Source organism: Anolis sagrei, chromosome 5 (assembly GCF_037176765.1).
Source record: "Anolis sagrei isolate rAnoSag1 chromosome 5, rAnoSag1.mat, whole genome shotgun sequence".
Classification (NCBI taxonomy): domain Eukaryota; kingdom Metazoa; phylum Chordata; class Lepidosauria; order Squamata; family Dactyloidae; genus Anolis; species Anolis sagrei.
This window is the reverse complement of record NC_090025.1, coordinates 565,496-584,911: the sequence shown is the minus strand read 5'-3', so window position 1 is coordinate 584,911 and position 19,416 is coordinate 565,496. Positions and strand designations below refer to the sequence as shown.

At 48.4% G+C, this 19,416-nt stretch overlaps 1 protein-coding gene across 1 annotated transcript in view; it reads left to right on the top strand.

The window, feature by feature from the left end:
• The window catches only part of ATP6V1B1 (ATPase H+ transporting V1 subunit B1), an 82,155-nt gene extending 65,730 nt beyond the window's left edge, over positions 1–16,425 (top strand). Inside the window, exons 9-14 of the mRNA XM_067468368.1 lie at positions 98–221; positions 5,218–5,368; positions 7,189–7,271; positions 8,184–8,288; positions 12,144–12,273; positions 16,161–16,425. Of these exons, the coding sequence (XP_067324469.1) occupies positions 98–221; positions 5,218–5,368; positions 7,189–7,271; positions 8,184–8,288; positions 12,144–12,273; positions 16,161–16,321 (754 nt within the window). The 3' untranslated portion in view covers positions 16,322–16,425. The remainder of the gene's footprint in view (positions 1–97; positions 222–5,217; positions 5,369–7,188; positions 7,272–8,183; positions 8,289–12,143; positions 12,274–16,160) is intronic.
• Positions 16,426–19,416: the final 2,991 nt, after the last annotated feature.

The window sequence follows — 19,416 nt, the reverse complement described above, 5'->3', positions numbered from 1 at the left end:
TGGTAAAAGTAGTGTCAGACTGTGTTGACTCCACAGTGTGGATGCAGCTGGTGCTGAGAGCATTTCTGATCGCCTCCCTTCCTTCTCTTTCATGCAGGATTGAGCGCATCATCACGCCCCGCTTGGCCCTGACCACGGCCGAGTTCCTGGCCTATCAGTGTGAGAAGCACGTCCTGGTCATCTTGACCGATATGAGCTCCTACGCCGAGGCCCTCCGGGAGGTCAGTGAGTAGCCATTCGGGAGACACAGGAAGGCACATCCACACTGGGGGACAGAGGCGGTTGGGCCCCACTTGGACTGCCATGGCTCAGGGCTACGCAATCCTGGGAGTTGTAGTCCCGCAAGGTCTCTAGCCTTTCGGGATTTTTGAGACACAGGAAGGCATGTCCACACTGGAGAACAGAGGCAGTTGGGCCCCACTTGGACTGCCATGGCTCAGGGCTATGCAATTCTGGGAGTTGTAGTCCTGCAAAGTCTCTAGCCTTTCGGGATTTTTGAGACACAGGAAGGCACGTCCACACTGGAGGTCAGAGGCAGTTGGGCCCCACTTGGACTGCCGTGGCTCAGGGCTACCCAATCCTGGGAGTTGTAGTCCTGCAAGGTTTCTAGCCTTTTTCTCTGCCAAACTGCAGCTCCCAGAATGCCCTAGCATTGAGCCATGGCGGCCAAAGTGGGGTCAAACTGCACTCATTCTCCAGTGTAGATGCAGCCAAACCACTGGGCCTGTTGCTTTTAGCCGAGGGAGGCAGCTGGTGGTAGATTTGGCGTATTGGGAAGCAACTGACACAACCGCATAATGACACTTGTGTAATAATAAATACAGGCAGTCCCCAAGTTATGAACAAGAGAAGTTCTGTAGGTTTGGTCTTAAGTCAAACTTGTATGTAAGTTGAAACAGGGACATTCTGTAAGTGTAGCTCTGGCCAAATATGTATATTCTATGTATATTAGCTTTGTATTTATTTATTTATTTATTTATTTATTTGGGGGTTCTTTTACCCCGCCCTTCTCACCCCGAAGGGGACTCAGGGCGGCTTACAGGGGCAAGGCACAATTTGATGCCTGCATTATAAACAATCGTACACAAAATTACACAAAATTACAACAATTCACAGTTGACATGCATACAATATAGTCATAAAATCCATAAAATCATTAAAACCAAATACAAACCCAGTTTCTCCTCTTACATGGTCAGTGTTTGTTAACACCTAGATCTAGTTTTCGTTCCATTCATCCATCCTGCTGGTCTTACCTGCCTGATTGACTGATTTAATTGCCAGAGTGCCCAAAGGCCTGGTCCCATAACCAGGTTTTCACCCTCCTCCTGAAGGCGAGGAGGGATGATGATGTCCTGATTTCCCCCGGGAGTGAGTTCCACAGGTGGGGGGCCACCACTGAGAAAGCCCTGCTCCTCGTCCCCACCAGCCTCACTTGTGACAGTGGTGGGGTCGAGAGCAGGGCCTCCCCGGATGATCTCAGACTCCGGGGTGGGACATAGAGGGAGATACGTTCGGACAGATACACTGGACCGGAACCGTATAGGGTTTTGTAGGTCAAAACCAGCACCTTGAATTGTGCTCGGAACTGAATCGGCAGCCAGTGGAGCTGGCACAGCAGGGGGGTGGTGTGCTCCCTGTATGTCGCTCCGGTGAGCAATCTGGCTGCCGCTCGTTGAACTAGTTGAAGTTTCCGAGCAGTCTTCAAGGGCAACCCCACGTAGAGAGCGTTGCAGTAGTCTATTCGGGATGTAACAAGAGCGTGGACCACCACACTTGTATCCCATAGGGAATGTTTACAAACAAGGGAAGTTCTGTAGGTCTGTTCTGCAGCTGAATTTGTTTGTAAGCTGGAACAGGGACATTCTGTAAGTGTGTTTGTGTGTATGTGTATGAGGGGCCTTCATTAAAGATTTCCCTGACCCATTTCATGTGGGCGGAGTGCAATGCAACTTGGCTGAGTGCTGAGTAGTCCTTCTCCACATCGGGGCCATCTCGGGACATGCACTTCCCCCATCTTTTTGAGCAACTGTAAACACCTTGCTTGGAGAAAACAACAGGTTGCTTCAAAAGGCACGTTGTGACATCAGAAATCAGTGCCTCATCACCTGAGAAAGGCTTCCCCTTGGAAAGAGGTCATTGTTGGAAAGAGGTGGAAGTCCGATGGTGTGTGAGGCTGAGTGAATCAGGACGATGCAGGAGAATTTCAAAGCCAGAGGAGCATTTATTTATTTATTTATTTTTATTTATTTATTTATGCGCTTGTATACCGCTAATATCTCAGCCTAAGTCGGCGACTCATTGCGGTTTACAACAACTAAAAAGTTAAAACCAATTAAAAACAGTATTCAATTTAAAACATGAAACACATATACAATACAAATTATTGGGCCACCAATAATAATCCCATGCATCTCGTAACTAAAATCACAATCCAAAATTCGTCGTCCATGATTACCAGCCTTTAGTCATCAAAATTCGTTGCAACGGATTAACCGAATGCTTGTTTAAACATCCATGTCTTCAGTCTCTTCCGAAACACCATCAGCGAGGAGGCTGATCGTACCTCTATGGGGAGGGTGTTCCAAAGCCGAGGGGCCACCACAGAGAAGGCCCTGTCTCTCGTTCCCGCCAGCCGCACTTGTGAAGCCGGCGGGATAGAGAGCAGGGACTCTCCAGAAGATCTTAGGGTCCTGGCAGGCTGATAGGCTGAGATACGTTCGGATAGATAAGTTGGGCCAGAACCGTTTAGGGCTTTAAAGGCCAACGCCAGCACTTTGAATTGAGCCCGGTAGCAAATCGGCAGCCAGTGGAGCTGGTGCAGCAGAGGAGCTGTGTGCTCCCTGCGCCCCGCTCCTGTTAGTATCATGGCTGCCGAGCGTTGGACTAATTGGAGCTTCCGAGCTGTCTTCAAAGGCAGCCCCACGTAGAGAGCGTTGCAGTAGTCAAGACGGGATGTAACCAGAGCGTGGACTACCGTGGCCAAGTCAGACTTCCCAAGGTACGGGCGCAGTTGGCGCACGAGTTTTAACTGTGCGAATGCTCCCCTGGTCAACGCCGAAACCTGGGGTTCCAGGCTCAGCGATGAGTCCAGGATCACACCCAAACTGCGAACCTGTGTCTTCAGGGGGAGTGCGACCCCGTCTAACACAGGCTGTAACCCTATGCCCTGTTTGGCCTTGCGACTGACCAGGAGGACCTCTGTCTTGTCTGGATTCAATTTCAATTTGTTCGCCCCCATCCAGACCGTCACAGCGGTCAAGCACCGGTTCAGGACCTGGACAGCCTCCTTAGTAGCAGGTGGGAAGGAGTGACAGAGTTGGACATCATCCGCGTACAGATGACATCGCACTCCGAAACTCCGGATGATCTCGCCCAGCATGCTTCTTGCATTTGGGAAACAGGGGAGTTGTGAACGGGGCCATTGTCTAGCAGAAGGCGGATGGACACCTTTGGGGAGCATGCCATGTTGTCTCTTGGTTTTGGTGGCCTCCCGCCATTTCTGCATCAGTGAGGCCTAGTCTGCCCCAGAGATCCTGGTCCCCTTTGCTAGGAAATCCACCCATCCTACTCCGTGCTGGTCCCAAAATCCTGTGAGCATGACCTTGTCTATGAAGAGTTGGGCACATGCTGCCTTTGGAGGTGGTGAGTCATGAGGCTTCCATTACTTTGACTGGACATGAGTTCAGGATGAGAGTGATGGACCCAGCTTTCACCCTGTGGGATCATCAGTCTGTTGAAAAAGTCCTCCTGGTTTCCATGGCACATCATTGTCAAGAGAGCCTGAGAGCATTCATAGACTTGTTCCTGCTTCTAGAAAAGTGTGAGCAGCCAGTGGACCCAGTGGGCAGGTACCTTCTGCATGGGAAGATGGCCTTGGGTGGCTTTTTCCATTGACCCCACCCTCATCTTGACATTTTGGGCTCGGTGGACAATGGTTATGTTGTGATTTTCCAAAATGGTGACGTCCACTTGTTGAGTGGTGTGTTCCTCAAGAGCAGAGTGGGATTGCCCTGGAATTGGAGATGTTTCCACTGAAGTCTGACCACATTGGAATGGACGAGGCCAGTTCTTGACTCCATCCTATGATGAGGAGTCCTCACCAGAAATCTCATTCATCTCATTGAACGTCTCCTTTGTTGTGCGGCCTTTCAAGGAAAGGAACTTGAGGACTGCTCTGGGTTCCACTGCATCCATTCTCAAACCTCACTCCACTTCCACACCTGTAGTAAAATCAAAACCGTTAGCAGATCTGGGTTGTAAATTGGCACACAACCTATAGAGACTTATATCATTACACATGGGCAGGTTCAGCATCCTGAGATAAATAGAAATGGGTCAGGGGAAATCTTGAATGAGCGTCCCTTGTGTGTGTGTGTGTGTGTGTGTGTGTGTAGCTTTGGCTAGCATAGGGAAGGGTGTTTGTTGCTTGTGTGGCCCTGTTTGGAGAATTTCCTCCCACTTTCTGTCCCTGCAGGAACTTGATTTCTCGAAAAATTGGCTTGTTGTGAAAACAAGAATTGGGAGACCCCTTTCCCCCAGGATAATAACTCTTCCCAGGCGTGGATTTCTCTTCCTTCCTTCCTTTCTTCCTTCCTTCCTTCTGAAGGGGAGATTTCTCCCACTTCCTGTGGCCTCACCTCCCTTCTGAACTAGGCATGTGCAATCCATGGTACTACATGGTTCTAAAGGACTTACAAAACTAAAGTTCTGGTGTTGAAAACTAGGGGGCGCTGGTGCTTTGATTCTACAGTGTTGCTAAAGTTCTGGTGGTGAAAATTTCAGAACTCTTAACAAAACTTTCAAAATATCATTATAAATGGCAGTTCCTAATTGGTTCTGTCATAAAAAATCACCTATAATGATATAATAATGAAATTTTGAAAGTTTTGTTAGAGTTCTGAAATTTTCACCACCAGAACTTTAGCAACACTGTAGAAGCAAAGCACCAGCGCCCCCTAGTGTTCACCACCAGAACTTTAGTATTTAGAATAATTTAGAACCATGGACTGCCCAGGCCTATTCTGAGCTATGTGTTGTTTATAAGTCAGTTGTTTGTAACTCGGGGACGGCCTGTGTGTAAATGGAAAATGCCATTGTCCTCTTTGTGGAGGCCCTTTCTGCCTTGAGGGCCAGGGATGAAAGAGGCATGGAGGCCCCCACCTTGGTTACCGGACCCCCAGAATGACCCTCCCTCCCCACTTGTGTCTCCTGCAGGTCTCGGCCGCCCGAGAGGAGGTTCCTGGCCGGAGGGGCTTCCCGGGCTACATGTACACTGACTTGGCCACCATCTACGAGCGCGCCGGGCGCGTGGAGGGCCGCAACGGCTCCATCACCCAGATCCCCATCTTGACCATGCCCAACGATGGTGAGGACGAGAGTGGGCGAGTGGGTGGGTGGCATAGGGAGGGTCTGGGGCCCAATGCCCAACGGGTCCTGACAAAAGGCACCTCGCCCCCAACAGAAGAAACCGAATGCAGAGAGACAGGATGGGTGAGACCTGGCTCCACAACAGGCCGACATGATGGGGAGGGGTCTTGGAGTCTGTGTGGACACAAGCTGAACATGAGCCAAGAGTGTCATGTGGCAGCTCAAAAAGACAATGGGATTTTGGATTTGTTTGTTTTGTTGTGTCAAGAGCGACTTGAGAAACTGCAAGTCGCTCCTGGTGTGAGAGAAAGGGCTGTCTGCAAGGACGTTGCCCTGGGGACATTGCCCGGATGTTTTTACCATCCTCGCGGGAGGCTTCTCTCATGTCCCTGCATGAGGAGCTGGAGCTGATGGAGGGAGCTCATCCGCACTCTATGGGATTTTGGGCTGCATCCAGTCAAGTGTCTACATCAAAGGAAAAAGTCCCGGTCCCCTCAATTTTGGGTTTTTGTAGGTTTTTCCGGGCTATATGGCCATGTTCTGGAAGCAATTTTTCTCCTGACGTTTCGCCTGCATCTATGGCAAGCATCCTCAGAGGTAGTGAGGTCAATTTTGTTTTGCTCAGATCTTCTCACCTGGAATAATAACCCTGTGTCCAATTCAAGAGGGATACTGACTCTCAGCCGGAAGGGGTCCAGAGGAAGAGAGGGACTCAAAGGATCCAAGGCCTGGAGACCATGAATCATCCCCCTGAGGAGCGGCTTAAAGAGCTGGGTCTGCTTATCCTGCAGAAGAGAAGGCTGAGATAAGGAGACATGAGAGAAGCCACGTAGAATGGTTTGAAAGGCTTCCTGTCTGCTGCCCTGGAGACCAGGACTCAATGAAGACACGGGTTCCTATCCCAGAAACAAAGATTCCACCTGAGCTTGAGGAAGAACTTCTTGGCTGCAAGAAGAGCTGTTCAGCAGTGGAACTCTCTGCCTTGGAAACCAGAGGAAGCTCCTTCCTTGGAGGCTTTGCAACAGAGGCTGCATGACCATCTGCTTGCCCATGCCTGGTCTAACTGTTACATGGAATCATAGAATCCAAGAGTTGGGAGAGACCTCCTGGGCCCTCATCCAGTCCAACCCCATTCTGCCAAGAAGCAGGAATATTGCATTCAAAGCACCCCCCACAGATGGCCATCCAGCCTCTGTTCCAAAGCTTCCAAGGAAGGAGCCTCCACCACACTCACTTCGGGGCAGAGAGTTCCACTGCTGAACGGCTCTCACAGTCAGGAAGTTCTTCCTCATGTTCAGGTGGAAACTCCGTTCTTGTAATTTGAAGCCATGGCTCCATTGCATCTTAGTCTTCAGGGCAGCAGAAGTCCTCTCCATGATTTCCTCTCACATCTTGATCCATGGCCTTCCTCATGTCTCCTCTCAGCCTTCTCTTCATCAGGCTGAACATGCCCAGCTCTTTAAGCTTCTCCTCATAGGGCTTGTTCTCCAGACCCTTGATCATTTTAGTTGTCCTCCTCTGGACACATTCCAGCTTGTCAACATCTCCCTTCAACTGTGGTTCCAAGAATTGGACACAATATTCCAGGTGTGGTCTAACCAAGGCAGAAGAGAGCATGGGGAGCATGACTTCCCTGGATATCTAGATTCTTGATGCAGGCCAACATCCCATTGGCTTTCTTTGCTGCTGCATGACATTGTTGGCTCAACATCACCAGAAATGGCTTGAAGGCCAAGGAACAACCAGGGAAGCAGGTGAAGGACCTCACCGTGCAACCCACCTCCAGGCTGTGAAGACCCCCTGCTTTGTGTTTTGCAGATATCACCCACCCTATTCCGGACTTGACGGGTTTCATCACCGAAGGGCAGATCTATGTGGACAGGCAGCTGCACAACAGACAGGTACGTTGGTTGCCCTGGCTTGGCCCCTCACCCTTTGGCCCTGGGCCACAACTGGCACGCAGACTCGGCTGGAAGGGCTTGAATGGCTCAATGCTTTGGGATCCTGTGAGCGTGCCTCCTCTGCCAAGGAGTGCTGGGGCCGCCACAAACTACAGCTCCCAGGATCCAATAGCATGGAGTGGGGTCAAACCACACCAATTCTCCAATCTAGACGCGCCCTTGGTGAGCTTTGGCGAATGGCTCTCTCACGTGAGCCTTGGTTCTGGAGAACAGGGTTCGAATTCTCACTTGGCCGTGGAAAGCCATAGGGTGATGTGGGGCAGGTCACACTCTCTCAGCCTCGGGTGGAAGACAGTGGCAACCAACGTCTGAGCAAGAACTGGGTCTTGTGGGAGGTGGCGTGAGAGAAGCTATGTCTAAATATGTGAAAGGCTGTCCTAAGGATGAGAGAGCTTCCTTTCTGCTGCCCTGGAAACTAGGACTCAATGGGTTCAAATGAAAAGAAAGGAGATTCCACCTGAACATCAGGAAGAGCTTCTTAGAGCTGTTCAGCGGTGGAACTCTCTGCCTCAGAGTCTGGTGGAATCTCCTTCCTTGAAGGATTTGGATGGCCATCTGTCAGGGTGCTTTGATTGTGCTTTTCCTGCATGGCCGATTGGGGTTGGACCAGATGGCCCGCGCAGTCTCTTCCAACTCTATGACTCCATGACAGGTTGGCCATAGGGTTGCCCCTAAGTGGCACAACAAGGCCCGCCATGGAAATAAGGGGTACGGTAGGAGTTGTGTTGAGTTATGTTGCGTCTCCTTCTGTGTTGGGATCCCTCCCTTTTGTGCGGAGGAGGAGACTCCCAAACCCTTCCTTCCAAACTCAGGAAGGCTGACCCCTTGTTGCCTCTTTGCCTTGCCCCCCAGATCTACCCTCCCATCAACGTCCTGCCGTCTCTCTCGCGTCTGATGAAGTCGGCCATCGGGGAGGGCATGACCCGGAAGGATCACGGAGACGTCTCCAACCAGCTGGTGAGGAAGTGGGGTGTTGGGATTGGCCACCACTGTGCCCCTCTTTCTTTATGGCCCCCAAACTTCTAGGGCAGGGGTCCTCAAACTAAGTCCCGGGGGCCGGATGCGGTCCTCCAAGGTCATTTACCCAGCCCTTGCTCAGGGTCAACCTAAGTCTGAAATGACTTGAAAGCTCACAACAACAACAACAACAACAACAATCCTATCTCTTCAGCCAAAAGCAGGCCCACACTTCCCACTGAAATACTAATAAGTTTGTATTTAAAATTGTTCTTCCTTTTAATTATTGTATTGTTTTTAAGTGTTTTTGGCACTACAAATAAGATATGTGCAGTGTGCATAAGAATTCATCCATGTTTTTTTCAAATTATAATCTGACCTCGCCTCACTACCTCTGAGGATGCTTGCCATACATGCAGGTGAAACGTCAGGAGAGAATGCCTCTAGACCATGGCCATATAGCCCGGAAAAACCTACAGCAACCTATAATCTGGCCCTCCAACAGTTTGAGGGACTGTGACCTGGCCCCCTGTTTCAAAAGTTTGAGGACCCCTGTTCTAGGGTCTCCATCCAATCTAGTAGCAAGGAGATCGTTCAACAGGTTTATTTGGCCAAGTCTTCCTGTTGGGTGGACCAATGAAAGAAAAAGTACCACACAAAAACTAAGACACAGCTTCGCTTTATAGTCAACACTTGGAACGTTTCTTGTTTCCCGCATCTCTTTGTAAAGAAATTGTAGAATGGATGCTGTGCAACATCCAATGCGTATTTGTTGAGATTAATTTCACAATTCAGCAGCAGATCAGTTGCACAACTTCAGCGCTTTCCAGTCGCTTCTTCCTGCACAGAATTTTCAGTCAACTGCTCCCACAAACTGCAGTCACTCTGGAACTCTTTGACAGGCACTTGAGCACATGCCCGGCCATTGTCAGTTTTACTATTGTTTCTCCCTCCAATCTAGATGACATTACAAACTTACCACAGCACATAGTTATGTCTTGTCTTAGCAGACAGGTTCCTTTAATAAATTACACAGAGCCTTCGGCAAACAGCATCACAGCACAAGGAGAAAGAATACACTGTACATGACTTCCTTATATACAATTCATTTACACATAGCAATTTACACTGATTGGTTCTCAACTCATTGACTTAACTCAAACCCAGGATTGCATCATTCACAATCACCTGGACTAGGCCAGAACACATTCCCCAGATGATTCCCTATATACAGTGAATGCATGACTCAGCATTTCCAATAGAAGCCTATTAGCAGTGCATGACTCAGCTATATTACATTATAATACACTGTAAAACACGACAGTATTTGCAGTATTTTACAAACTTACCACAGCACACGGTTATATCTTGTCTTAGCAGACAGGTTCCTTTAATAAATTACACAGAGCCTTTGGCAAACAGCATCACAGCACAAGGAGAGAGAATACACTGTACATGACTTCCTTATATACAATTAATTTACACATAGCAATCACTGATTGGTTCCCAACTCATTAACTTTACTCAAACCCAGGATTACATCATTCACAATCACCTGGACTAGGCCAGAACACATTCCCCAGATGATTCCCTATATACAGTTAATGCATGACTCAGCATTCCCAACAGAAGCCTATTAGCAGAGCATGACTGAGCTATATTACATTACAATGCAATGTAAAACCCGACAGTATTTGCAATATTTTTACAATGTTTATATGTTTTAATTATTCTGTAACCCACCTTGAGTCATGAGGAGAGGCAGGTAAGAAATAAAATAATTGTTGTCTTCTTCTTCCTCCTCCTCCTCATCATCAGAATGGCAATAGAGTTCTGGGAGTTGTAGTTTGAGGAAGGCACTGGCCCTCTTTTGCAGAAAAGCTGAAGGCCTTGCAAAACGACATCTCCCAGGAGTCCATAGCACTGAGCCATGGTTGTTGAAGTGGTATCAAACTGCCTCCTATCCTTCTGTCTAGATGCATCCAGTATCTTGGGCCACATTTCCTTTCTCAGGCCATTAGGAAATGTTTTGCATTGCTGTCCACAGTAATTTCACCACTAATCATTATTGAGAGGGGCTGATATCCTAAAAGGAACAGGATCTGGTCTGAGGACTCACCAGCCCCGGTTAGCCATTGGATAGCAGACCACCAATGAATCTTTATTCGTATTTATATCGTATTATTTTATTAGTATATTTTGCCTCAATGGCTTGAATACTGTAAAAGCACTGGGTTTCCGGCCAGTCTTGGAAGGTAAGCAGAGCCAGCCCTGGTCAGTCCTTGGATGGGGACCAGCAATGAATCTTTCTTCGTATTTATATATTACTAGCCATCCCCTGCCACGCATTGCTGTGGCCCACATGGGGGTTCTGTGTGGAAGTTTTGGCCCAATTCTATCGTCGGTGGGGTTCAGAATGCTCTGTGATTGTAGGTGAACTACAAATCCCAGCAACTAAGACTTCCAAACATCAAGATTCAATTTTCCCCAAACTCCACCAGTATTCATATTTGAGCATACTGAGTATTCGTGTAGAGTTTGGTCCAGATCCATCATTGTTTGAGTGCTCAGTGATCTCTGGACGTAGGTGAACTACAACTCCAAAACCAAAGGACACTGCCCACCAAACCCTTCCAGTGTTTTCTGTTGGTCATGAGAGAACTATGTGCCAAGTTTGGTTCAATTCCGTGGTTGATGGGGTTCAGAATGCTCTGTGATTGTAGGTGAACTACAAATCCTAGAAACTAAGACTCCCAAATGTCAAAATTCAATTTTCACCAAACTCCACCAGTGTTCATATTTGGGCATATTCGTGTAGAGTTTGGTCCAGATCCATCATTATTTGAGTCCACAGTGCTCTCTGGATGTAGGAGGACTACAACTCCAAAACCAAAGGACACTGCCCACCAAACCCTCCCAGTATTTTCTGTTGGTCATGGGAGTTCTGTGTGCCAAGTTTGGTTGAATTCCATCGTTGGTGGGGTTCAGAATGCTCTGTGATTGTAAGTGAACTATAAATCCCAGCAACTACAACTCCCAAATGACAAAATCAGGTTTTTTTGAGTGAAGGACATACATTGGGTGGTTAGGTGTCTTGTGTCCAAATTTGGTGTCAATTTGTCCAGTGGTTTTTGAGTTCTGTTAATCCCACAAACGAACATGACATTTTTATTTATATAGATTTGTATTATTTTATTAATGTATATTCTGATTTGGCCCCCTGGTGGCGCAGTGGGTTAAACCGCTGAGCTGCGGAACTTGCTGACTGAAATGTTGGCATTTCAAGGTGTGCTCCAGCCGTTAGCCCCAGCTTCTGCCAACCTAGCAGTTCGAAAACATGCAAGTGTGAGTAGATCAATAGGTACCACTCCGGCGGGAAGGTAACGGCAATGCATGCAGTCATGCCAGTGGCCACATGACCTTGGAGGCGTCTATGGACAATGCCGGCTCTTCAGCTTAGAAATGGAGATGAGTCCCAGAGTCGGACATGACGAGACTTAACGTCAAAGGGAATCCTTTACCTTTACTTATTCTGCTTCAATGGCTTGAATACTGTAAAAGCACTAGTCGATCTTGGGTACTAGCAGTACTAGCTTTGGATGTTCCTCCTTGGATGGGGACCAGCAATGAATATTTACTAGTCTATCTATCTATCTATCTATCTATCTATCTATCTATCATCTTCCTGCATATTCTGGTCATGGACTTAAACACCCGGAAAGCACCTGGTTTCCATTTGATTTTGGAAGCCCGGCAGGTCCATCTCAGGTCCATCCTTGTTATTGTCCTGAAAGCCTGACCACTGCAAAAGCAGGAGGCCGAATCTTCTCCTTCCCCTTCTCTTGCCTTCCACAGTACGCCTGCTACGCCATCGGGAAGGACGTCCAAGCCATGAAAGCCGTGGTGGGAGAGGAAGCCCTCTCGGCAGATGACCTGCTCTACCTGGAGTTCCTGCAGAAGTTTGAGAAGCAGTTCATTGCCCAAGGTGGGTCAAGTGGAGGCTGGGAGGGGGATCATGTAATAGACTTGGAAGGGACCCCCAAAGGCCATCCAGCCCAACCCCATCATGCCAGGAAGGAAGGGAGGCACAATCCTGTTGGTCTTTCAGACACATCAAAGTGTTTCAATTGGATTCTCTGATCTCCAGACTCAGGAATGAATTCAAGTTTGCGGAAGTGGAACCAGATTTACTGGAAGTGGAGGCTAGGCCTTTGCTTAAAGAAAGGGGACCCACGTGCAAAAGGGGGACGATCCAGTAAATGGCTGTCTTGCACCAAACGGATTTCAGTCCTGCTTTTGCTATAGTTTGCAAGAATGATTTTATCTGTTTTTAATGTGCTTTGCAACACCTCAGAAGTCCTGGGAATCTGTTTATATATATATAATGTAAGGGATCACAGGTTTAGGGTGCAGGGTCCCTTTTCGAAGAAGTCCACAGAGTCCAATAGGTTCAGGGAAGACACCATTTATTCAAGCTGATCAGCAAGAGGTGAACAGACAGCACTTCTGCAAGGGCTCCCACAGACTGCTGTGCCCTCCTCTGTTTTTGCAAACTTTTTATATACCCTCAGGTAAACAAGAATATTTTTGTCATGGAAAGTACTTTGGCCTTTACTCTTCCTGTCCCATCAACCTCTTGATGGAAAGTACCTTCTCGCACCTGCAGACTTTGCGCTTAACCACAAACCAACTCCCTATGTAAGCTCTCTAATATAGCGACTTTTCAAAAAGTCAGAACCCTGTACATTGTATGGCCTCTATACGAACATTTCGGTTAAAGCTTTTAATTTTTTAATATTTCATAGGCTTATGCCTCCTTCAATAACACATGTTTCAATGCACGATCATCTCTCCACATTTCCACATTTATCTTCTGTGGATGTGATTAGTCGCAGATTTGATTAATAAGCTCCAGAAGTTAATCATAGATTCACACTGGACAACTAAGGGTACATCTACACAGTATAATTAATGCAATCTGACTCCATTTTAACTGCTATGTCTTAGTGCTATGGGACACGTGGAATTGCAGTTTTGCAAGGCCTTTGGCTTTGTCTTCCAAATAGTGCTGGTGCTTCACCAAACTGTAACTCCCAGGATCCCATAGCATTGAGCCATGGGGGTTGAAGTGGGGTCAAACTAGATTAATTCTATGGTTTGGATGCATCCATCGATGCTCAACTTCCACCATAGTCACACTGAAGGACCTTGAGATTCCAAGTAAACAAGACACCAGCTTTTCTTTGGTTTGCACTGTTTCCACTTTCACAGACGTCTTGCACCTTGAACGCTTTCAAAAGTGGAGACCCTCCTCCAAAAAAGCAGCCGATCCCCTTGTTGTTTTTGCTAACACTATTGTGCTGTCGCACGCTGGGCCTGTGCATCAGACTGTAGACAGGACATACATTCCGTGTGCCCAGCGGGATGCCGGGGCTGCCTCAGATTAAAGGCCCTTGGATTTCCTTAAAACAGAGTCTTTAGATTGCTTAAAGGTTCAACAAAGTTCTTTATTAATGAAAACAAACAGGTACTTTCAAGCTTTCTTAACAGTCTATTGGCTCTCGCAATCTTGTCCACAGGGAACAGGCACTATCTTCATAACTGTAACTAATGGGGAAATCCTTAACTTCTAATCTGGGCAGTCTGTCTTTGCCTCTGTTGACGTGGAGCCCCTGCACCCGGTACCAACTGCGTCTGGCTTCCGCGAGCGACCCTTACCAAGCAGAGCTTTGTAGACTTCCAGGGGAAAAGAAGTTCAGTTTTCGGAGTTCAGGTTTCAGTGATGGTCGGCTGAAGTCCTTCAGCAAAGGAGTTGTAAGGCTGTATAATCCTCAGCCAAGCTGTGGGCCTTTTCTCCCTCGTCAAGCTGTAGGCTGTATAACCCCGGCCAAGCCGTAGGCTGTATATCTCCATAGAAGACGAATCTTTCTACAGGAGTTCTTGGTTTTATGTCCTGTGCGAAAGGCTTCTCTGTGTGGACTGACTCAAAAAAGCTCCTATTCCCTCCAAAACTCAAAAAGGGGCGGGACCAGAGAACCTAACGATAATTGACAGGTGGCTTGCCCTATGATTGCAAACTATAACAGGAAGCCACCCTGCTGCAAAATCCCAAGCCTGGGATTGCAAACAAACAATTAATGCAAAGCAAACAGAATTGGAGCTCCTGGTACAGCTGTACCAGCACAACTATGTAACAAAATTTGGGGGGGGGGGGGAACTGTTCCTGGTTTGAGAACGTTAACTTCCTGTTAAATTGTACGATCCTAACCTTGGAAATAGTTGTTCTACTCCAGAAACTTCATTTTTGTGCCACAAACTATGTGGAATTGGTTGGGACTTAAAGGTGAGAGATTCACTGAAAAACTAAAGCAAAAGGTGCTGCAGGAAGATGTCCTGGAATGTGTCCACAGGAGGGTGACTAAAATGATAAAAGGTCTGGAGAACAAGCCCTATGAGGAGCGGCTCAAGGAGCTGGGCATGTTTAGCCTGAAGAAGAGAAGGCTGAGAGGAGATATGATGATAGCCATGTATAAATATGTGAGAGGAAGCCACAGGGAGGAGGAGGGAGCAGATCAAGGGCCTGGAGAACAAGCCCTATGAGGAGCGGCTCAAGGAGCTGGGCATGTTTAGCCTGAAGAAGAGAAGGCTGACAGGAGACATGATGAGGGCCGGGTATAAATACGTGAGAGGAAGCCACAGGGAGGAGGGAGCAGGTCAAGGGTCTGGAGAACAAGCCCTATGAGGAGCGGCTTAAAGAGCTGGGCATGTTTAGCCTGAAGAAGAGAAGGCTGAGAGGAGATATGATGAGAGCCATGTATAAATATGTGAGAGGAAGCCGCAGGGAGGAGGAGGGAGCAAGCTTCCTTTCTGCTTCCCTGGAGACTAGGACGCAATGGAGGAATGGCTTCAAACTACAAGAGAGGAGATTCCATCTGAACACGAGGAAGAACTTCCTGACTGTGAGAGCCGTTCAGCAGTGGAACTCTCTGCCCCGGAGGGAGTGTGGTGGAGGCTCCTTCTTTGGAAGCTTTTAAACAGAGGCTGGATGGCCATCTGTCAGGGGTGCTTTGAATGCAATATTCCTGCTTCTTGGCAGAATGGGGTTGGACTGGATGGCCCAGGAGGTCTCTTCCCACTCTAGGATTCTAGGATTCTATGACTGTGAGAGCCGTTCAGCAGTGGAACTCTCTGCCCTGGAGGGAGTGTGGTGGAGGCTCCTTCTTTGGAGGCTTTTAAACAGAGGCTGGATGGCCATCTGTCAGGGGTGATTTGAATGCAATATTCCTGCTTCTTGGCAGAATGGGGTTGGACTGGATGGCCCAGGAGGTCTCTTCCAACTCTTTGATTCTATGATTCTATGACTGTGAGAGCCGTTCAGCAGTGGAACTCTCTGCCCCGGAGGGAGTGTGGTGGAGGCTCCTTCTTTGGAGGCTTTTAAACAGAGGCTGGATGGCCATCTGTCAGGGGTGCTTTGAATGCAATATTCCTGCTTCTTGGCAGAAGGGGGTTGGACTGGATGGCCCAGGAGGTCTCTTCCAACTCTTTGATTCTATGATTCTATGACTGTGAGAGCCGTTCAGCAGTGGAACTCTCTGCCCCGGAGGGAGTGTGGTGGAGGCTCCTTCTTTGGAAGCTTTTAAACAGAGGCTGGATGGCCATCTGTCAGGGGTGCTTTGAATGCAATATTCCTGCTTCTTGGCAGAAGGGGGTTGGACTGGATGGCCCTTGAGGTCTCTTCCAACTCTTTGATTCTAGGATTCTATGATTCTAGTTTCTCCATGTTTTGATGATAGAACCAATTGGGAAATAATGACATTGATCACCCAAGAAGCGTGTTATTTCTGACCCGTGCGTGGCTTCTCTTCCTCTCAGGGGCCTATGAGAACCGGACCATCTTTGAGTCACTGGACATCGGCTGGCAGCTGCTCCGCATTTTCCCCAAAGAGCTGCTGAAGCGCATCCCGGAGAACATCCTTGCGGAATACTATCCCCGAGAGGCAAAGAGCCAGAGCGGATCCGACACCGCTTTCTGAGGTCGATTTACACAAGAGGAGGAAGGAGGCAGAGCATCCGGATCCATGCGCAGATGCGACGGCCCTCCCTCCAGGTGTTTTGGACTTCAACTCCCACAATTCCTAAGAGCCGGTAGGCTCTTAGGAATTGTGGGAGTTGAAGTCCAAAGCACCTGGAGGGACGGCCCAAGTTGGCCCAGGCCTGGTGTAGACCAACACAACCTAGGACTCTTGCTTTTGTCACCTTTTCCCAAAAGTTTGCACGATGTATGTTATGATTTGGAGCTCTCCCAGTGAAGGCATTGCTGTTTGTGGAGTCAGGACGTGCACTTTGTGCCCAGCGAGAAGCCAGGGCGCCTCGAAGAGAGGCCCTCAAGGGTTTTCCTGTAGAAATGGTCTTAGAGTCTTTAATGATTTAACAAAGTCCTTTATTATTGAACAAATTAAACAGATACTTCTCAAATCTTCAATGAGTCAAACAAATGTTATTTATTTATTTATCCATCTGAACATGAGGAAGAACTTCCTGACTGTGAGAGCCGTTCAGCAGTGGAACTCTCTGCCCCGGAATGTGGTGGAGGCTCCTTCTTGGGAAGCTTTTAAGCAGAGGCTGGATGGCCATCTGTCAGGGGTGATTTGAATGCAATATTCCTGCTTCCTGGCAGAATGGGGTTGGACTGGATGGCCCAGGAGGTCTCTTCCAACTCTTGGATTCTAGGATTCTATGAGGCTGTATGGCCATCTGTCAGGGGTGATTTGAATGCAATATTCCTGCTTCTTGACAGAATGGGGTTGGACTGGATGATGGCCCATGAGGTCTCTTCCAACTCTAGGATTCTATAAGTTCCTGACTGTGAGAGCCGTTCAGCAGTGGAACTCTCTGCCCCGGAGTGTGGTGGAGGCTCCTTCTTTGGAAGCTTTTAAGCAGAGGCTGGATGGCCATCTGTCAGGGGTGATTTGAATGCAATATTCCTGCTTCTTGGCAGAATGGGGTTGGACTGGATGATGGCCCAGGAGGTCTCTTCCCACTCTAGGATTCTATAAGTTCCTGACTGTGAGAGCCGTTCAGCAGTGGAACTCTCTGCCTTGGAGTGTGGTGGAGGCTCCTTCTTGGGAAGCTTTTAAGCAGAGGCTGGATGGCCATCTGTCAGGGGTGATTTGAATGCAATATCCCTGCTTCTTGGCAGAATGGGGTTGGACTGGATGATGGCCCATGAGGTCTCTTCCAACTCTAGGATTCTATAAGTTCCTGACTGTGAGAGCCGTTCAGCAGTGGAACTCTCTGCCTTGGAGTGTGGTGGAGGCTCCTTCTTTGGAAGCTTTGAAACAGAGGCTGGATGGCCATCTGTCAGGGGTGATTTGAATGCAATATTCCTGCTTCTTGGCAGAATGGGGTTGGACTGGATGGTGGCCCAAGAGGTCTCTTCCCACTCTTTGATTCTATGAGGCTGGGTGGCCATCTGTCAGGGGTGCTTTGAATGCAATATTCCTGCTTCTTGGCAGAATGGGGTTGGGCTGGATGGTGGCCCAAGAGGTCTCTTCCCACTCTTTGATTCTATGATTATCGTGTCAGGGGCAACCAGTCAATTATATTACATTTCTAACAGAACAAAGCAAACAAACAGACAAAATACAAAATTTGCGAGTTTGGTAGTTGATTAAATGTCCTTTGACCAGTCTCTGGCCCCTTGGAGTGCCTCTGGTGTTGCCGCAAGAAGGTCCTCCCTGGTGCATCATGTGGCAGGGCTCAGTTTGCATTGCAGCAGGTGGTCAGTGGTTTGCTCTTCTCCGCACTCGCATGTTGAGGATTCCACTTTGTGGCCCCATTTCTTGAGGTTGGCTATGCATCTCGTGGTGCCAGAGCGCAGTCTGTTCAGCGCCTTCCAAGTCGCCCCGTCTTCTGAGTGCCCAGGGGGGAGTCTCTCTTTTGGTATCACCCATTGATTGAGGTTCTGGGTTTGAGCCTGCCACTTTTGGACTCTTGCTTGCTGAGGTGTTCCAGCGAGTGTCTCTGTAGATCTTAGAAAACTATGTCTAGATTTAAGTTGTTGACGTGCTGGCTGATACCCAAACAGGGGATGAGCTGGAGATGTCTCTGCCTTGGTCCTTTCACTATTGGCTGCTCCTTCCCGGCGGATGTCAGGTGGTGCAATACCGGATAAGCAGTGTAATTTCTCCAGTGGTGTAGGGCGCAGGCACCCTGTGATAATGCGGCATGTCTTATTAAGAGCCACATCCACTGTTTTAGCGTGGTGAGATGTGTTCCAGACTAGGCATGCGCACTCAGCAGCAGAGTAGCACAGCGCAAGGGCAGATGCCTTCACTGTGTCTGGTTGTGATCCCCAGGTTGTGCCAGTCAGCTTTCGTATGATGTTGTTTCTAGTACCCACTTTTTGCTTGATGTTCAGGCAGTGCTTCTTGTAGGTCAGAGCACGGTCCAGAGTGACTCCCAGGTCTTTGGGTGCGCTGCAATGCTCCAGTGGGATTCCTTCCTTCCCAGGTAATAATCCTCAGAGCTCGGGATGCTTCTCTGTTCTTAAGGTGAAAGGCGCATGTCTGTGTTTTAGATGGATTAGGGATCAGCTGGTTTTCCCTGTAATAGGCAGCAAGAGCACCTAGAGCTTCGGAGAGCTTCTGTTCAACCATCTCAAAGCTCCCTGCTTGAGCAGTAATGGCACGATCAAATGCTTCAAGGCTTTGAGTCAATTGGTGGCTTCCTTATTCTTGTCCTCCAGGGACAGGCAACTGTCTTCGTTCACTGTTCTTTCACTTTAAGAGGAAAACCCTTTTTTAACCTTTCCCAGGCTATCTACTATCTAAGCTTTACTGATGTGGGTTCTACTACCGGATCCAAATTGCGTCTTGAGCACCAAGTAGACCTACCAGTCAAGGCTTGCAGATTCTCCAGCTGGAGTTCTTTGGGTCTGTAAAGCTGCTTTCCCCTGGAATTTTTTAAGAAACCTTTGAGGGCTGTTTCCCTCAGATGCTGCAAGGATGAGAGGCTGTAAGCTCCCTGCCAGAGCTTTGAGACTGTTCTCCCCAGAATTCCCTGGAATTCTTAGGCAGAGAAGCTTTTCTGCGGGTGAAGCTACTCCACGTCCTATAGCTTGGTTTCC